Source organism: Strongylocentrotus purpuratus, unplaced genomic scaffold, assembly GCF_000002235.5.
Source record: "Strongylocentrotus purpuratus isolate Spur 01 unplaced genomic scaffold, Spur_5.0 spur5_scaffold_21, whole genome shotgun sequence".
Taxonomy (NCBI): Eukaryota; Metazoa; Echinodermata; class Echinoidea; order Camarodonta; family Strongylocentrotidae; genus Strongylocentrotus; species Strongylocentrotus purpuratus.
Genome location: NW_022145607.1, coordinates 27,810,443 through 27,815,332, shown reverse-complemented (window position 1 = coordinate 27,815,332; position 4,890 = coordinate 27,810,443). Strand labels below are relative to the sequence as shown.

The window sequence follows — 4,890 nt, the reverse complement described above, 5'->3', positions numbered from 1 at the left end:
ACAGCCAAGAATGTTCAGTCACCCGAAGAAAACAACTCAGAATGTAACGCTTCACCTCGCACTTCTCAGACTCGGTCACAATGTGACGGTCCTGAGTGTGATGCTGTGAAGGAGAGTGGATCCTCAATTGATGTAAAAAGCCCCGGACCTAACGAGGTCTCTAACTCTGAGTCTTCGTGTGCTGAAAACAGTGGTTCTCCAACGGCAAACGAGATCAACCCTGTCCCTGATACCACTGAAGTGCAAATTCTAGTTCCCCGACCCTGCGTAGAAGATGAATTGGACAATAGACACATAACCATCAATCTAGTGTCACATGAATACCTCCCTAATTCTACTCAAATAACAGATCAACCTGAAGTTGCAACATCAGAGTCATACTCACATGTACCTGTATCCATCGCATTTGAGACAGATCGTATCCAAATATACAAGGAAAAGACATCCACCTCTGCACCGTCGGGGATAGAGGACCAATCATCGGGCTTGTCACATAAAACAAGGCAAGATACAACGAGAAACACCGAGCAAACAACACCATCTATCAGGGTATGATTGGTATTAATTATGTATTTCCCCAGGACCACTTCATCCCCCTTTTTTGTTTTTGTTTAAGAAGAAAAAAATGAGACAGACGAAGAAACGAAAAAAACAAACACCAAATCTGTAAATGACAATTCTTCGTGTAAATTTCTTTTAAACGGGACATGTAACTAGCAAAACTGGAGCTATATAAGATTTGTCTAGAGAGGACAGTTTGATTATTTCAATTGCTGTAGACATTTTTGATTTGACGTTCGTTTCACTATGATGATATAATCATTGGTAAAAGTGTCCTTTACCCTTATACAGAATTCTTTTTCTCCCGCGATTTTACCTTAAACAAAAAGAAGGCTACTTATTCTTTTGAAAATTGTATTCTTTCCATCAATTTCATTAAGGAATTAACGTAATATCATGAATCATCTTGTACAGTGACTGCATGAACACCCTTATATCACCACTTTGTGATATGTGTTGTTTTATAAAGGTTAAACTAAAAATGATTGATAAAAATCCCCCGCCAGCAATACAATGTGGCGCAAGGATATCATGTCAGTATGGCTTGTTCATAGTTTAAAGAGTTAAAAGTGTATCCTATATTCGCTTTTTTCTCTTTTTCCTTAGGAAGTCACAGAGAATCACGGATCACCGACCCATTCGGCCCCCCTACCAGGAACAACCACTGGTGAAGCAGATGCAATCAAAGGAAATGACTGTTCAGGCATGACCAACATACTCCTATTGAGATCCGGTGACGTAGAACGAAACCCTGGTCCAAATGATAAGTAAGCAGCATGAACGAGCATCTTTGGAACATTAAAATCCATTGTTTCATATTAAACTGAGCCCTAATCCGAATCTACGATTACGTTTAATGAAGGACAACTTAATTAGACTAATTGTCTTTGTTAAACCCGATTCTAAACAAACCCATGAATCCCCCGTCGGGTTTCAATTCGTGACTAGTAGAATACGGGTCAATAAGTTTGCTGGTAAAAATAGTCTTTGGATTTTATGAATGAAATCAAAAGGGAAGAAGTTTTGCATATTCTTGTTATGTTTGACAGGTACATGTCGTAGTATTTTGCGGTGTTTGTCTAGTACTTGCATTACAGGTGACGATATAAATTATTATAATTCAATGCAATACAACACTGTATTTGCAAGTCAAAGGAGCAAAATGAAAGTTTAATACACAATTTCGCAAATATTTATAAGCGCTATATAAAAATAATCATTCTTCTTATGTCTATACTTTAGCCCTGGAAGTCTGACCGAGCTCGAGCTCTATCTCCTTGCCGACGGTATGGATTCATCAGATTTCAGGAAGGTCGGACTAGCTTTAGGATTCTCTGAGGCTCAACTAAGTCGATTTGAGAAAGACAAGCTTGGCGACTCCATGCATGCTACCTATCAGATGCTTTACGAATGGCGGAAGACAGTACGTGATAGCGAGGCGAGGGAGACATTGGTCGACACTTTAGAAAGCATTAAGTTGGTACAGCTTGCTGATAGTGTACAAAAAGGTAATAATAATAATGGTGGTTTCATGTATAGCTATAGAAATGTATGTACATTTCCCTCACTCCTCCAAGGTGAGATATATGGGTACCTGGCAGGAATAAACTCCTTAAAATGCTAATGCACTGTAAAGGCAGCCATGTTTATAAAGACGGAGTAATAAATATCGAGCTTGTCCAGTTAGACATGAGCGCTATACAAGAACCCATCTCAACTATTAGTATTTTTGCTATTACTATTATTAAGCATTGTGTGCTAAATTTATAAGTAAAATTGCGTTTTCCATTAGAAAATTGCAGCAAAGTGAGGAGTTTTGGAATATTGGATTTATTTAACATTTACTCTAAGGCTGTCCTCACTTTTGTTGGATACTGCATACAATGTATATAATATACATATATATATATAGAGAGAGAGAGAGAGAGAGAGAAAATGTATCACGTTAGTAGGCCACTAGAGTTTGGATCAGATTAAATATGTAAGAAATTGCACATTTTTACTCTCAACTCCAGAATACGCGCTAACTTATGGACCAAATTCCTTCGAATTCATATCCATATGGATAAACAGTTAAAAACGAGAAATCTCCGTCTAGAAAGCACGTTATTATAAAAGACGCATTTGTTTCGTGGATTATACGCATATCAATCCAGGAGCGTAGCTTTCAAAAGTAGAAATTGTTTTTTATCTTCTTAAGTTTTGAAATGCACAAGATCATGCACATTTTAATATGACACTTACCGCCATATTTGCTCAATAGAAGATGGTCTAAAACCCGACCAATCAACCAGAAAGGCCTGACATCCTTAGCATCGACCCGAGTAACCCTTCCCTGGGGCAGTGACATCAGGGCACAATGTCAATCCATTACTCACTGTGAGAGCCCCTTTCTAGGAAATAAATAATTTCTCAGCCATTGATCATGATCCACAAGCAAATTTGAATTGACATTTGGGATGTAACATGATATTACAATTCTGTGATTCATGGTTAATGTCCTTTTTTTTTTTTGCTGCCGTTTTTTATACTTGTTTATGTTTAAACAATAGTAGCATTCTTTTTCAAGTAATTTTAGAGACAACGTTCTTCACCATCTCATCACAGGTCAGGTTGGTGATGACATACCCTCAATGACAGAGGCGGAAATCAAGCGGGTTGCTGAAGATGTCAAACGCTATTTGGCAATTGACCTCTGTCAGATTCAAGCCGATCCACTGAACAGCGAACTCCTACTTAAATTTGAACGGATCTTCACCAATCTAACGTTGATGGAAGAAGACAAAGGTACCAAGCACAAGACACCGCTTCTATACGGCGACCTCCTCAGGACCGAAGTCAGCGGAATCTATCCTAAACGCTTGTTGGTGGAAGGTGAAGGTGGTGTGGGGAAAACCACTCTTTGCGCCAAGATCGCTTGGGATTGGATCCACGGAAAAGGATACCAAGATTTCAAACTTGTTCTTGTCGTCCTACTTCGCGAGGCAAAGGACAAGACTGTTGGAGAGATAGTCAAGTCTTATCTCCCAAAAGATAATCCTGTCACAGCCAAGAAGCTAAACAAGTACGTCCTCTCAAATCCAAAGGACGTCTTCCTTGTCCTGGACGGCCTGGATGAGTTTGCTGTCGATCTTAACAGCATTCAGCAAATCGCTCTGATCACTCTCAATCGGCTGTTCGAGTCAGGGACAGTACTAATCACATCACGGCAGTGGAGATCAGATGAGATTAGGAAAAATGCCAAACTCAGAAAGGTATTTGCTTTCATTGCTGTAGAAGGTTTTTCTGCTGAAAACCTCTCTTCCTACATCACCAAGTTCTTTCATCCAGACACAGCTTCCTCTGAAGATCTGAACCGATTCATATCAAACAACGATGTGATCAGAGAGAACATGGCCCCCTACCCCATATACACAGCCATGCTGTGCATCATGTGGAAAGAGTTTGATGGAGAGCGCCGAGAGGCAATGTCCAAGCTGCAAACATTTTCCCAGCTCTTCAATGAGATGATTGACTTTTTGGTTGATCATTACCTATCGAAGCAGATGCCATCATGTATTGTTGAAGGCAAATTGAGGGAGCATCGTTCAGAGATTCATCATCACCTACTTCAGATAGGCCACATTGCCTTCAAGGGACTTCTTGAGAGACGGCTAGTATTCACAGAAGAAGAGTTTCAGAGTTATCCAGAGTCCATCGATGTAGGTTGTAAAGTTGGTGTACTCACAAGAGAAAGGAAAGTTCTTCCGAGGAGAGACAGAAGAAATAATCTGATTTCAGCAGTTCAATCGGTACAGTTCGCTCATAAGCTCTTCCAGGAATATCTATCAGGAATGTATCTTGCATCTCTTTACAACTCAGACCGTAATGAGTATCACTGGTTGATAGCGAAAATCATAACGGACGCAAGAGAATACCGGTACCTACTGTACTTCACCTCGGCCCAGCAGAAGGAGGTCGGATTGAATATCGTATCTCGTCTCACAGCAAGACAAAGAGAGCGAAGACATGATGATAACTTCGTCGTAGATGTAGCATACGAGAGCCAAGACCAAACAGTGGCCAAAGCAGTGGCGGATCATCTCTCCTCTGAGTATAGCAACACACTAGAGATCACTGATGAGATGCAGGCACACACAGTATCAGGGCATATCTTCATCATGAATCATCGTCAAGTGGTAAGACTTAGGATGACGTCGTTTGGTTTGAACACTTGACCGCAGACATATATACCCTGTAAACAACAGATGCTTTGAATCCTGACATGCGCTAATAAGGCAATACATTCTATACAAATTTCTGCTCACCCACATGTTGGAAAGTAGCTCG

The 4,890-nt window shown here is 40.2% G+C and overlaps 1 protein-coding gene across 1 annotated transcript; it reads left to right on the top strand.

The window, feature by feature from the left end:
- The first annotated feature begins 459 nt into the window (after positions 1-459).
- LOC105439577 lies at positions 460-4,778 on the top strand. Its single transcript, XM_030994296.1, has 4 exons — positions 460-549; positions 1,168-1,328; positions 1,804-2,069; positions 3,169-4,778. The coding sequence occupies exons 2-4, from the start codon at positions 1,267-1,269 to the stop codon at positions 4,776-4,778; spliced, it is 1,938 nt and encodes a 645-aa protein (XP_030850156.1). The 5' UTR covers positions 460-549; positions 1,168-1,266.
- Positions 4,779-4,890: the final 112 nt, after the last annotated feature.

Excerpts from the sequence above, each read along its gene's own strand:
- LOC105439577 (XM_030994296.1), top strand. The coding sequence starts at position 1,267 with ATGACCAACATACTCCTATTGAGATCCGGTGACGTAGAACGAAACCCT. Across the intron at positions 1,329-1,803 it reads AACCCTGGTCCAAATGATAA|CCCTGGAAGTCTGACCGAGC; the intron begins GTAAGCAGCATG and ends TCTATACTTTAG. Across the intron at positions 2,070-3,168 it reads TGCTGATAGTGTACAAAAAG|GTCAGGTTGGTGATGACATA; the intron begins GTAATAATAATA and ends ATCTCATCACAG.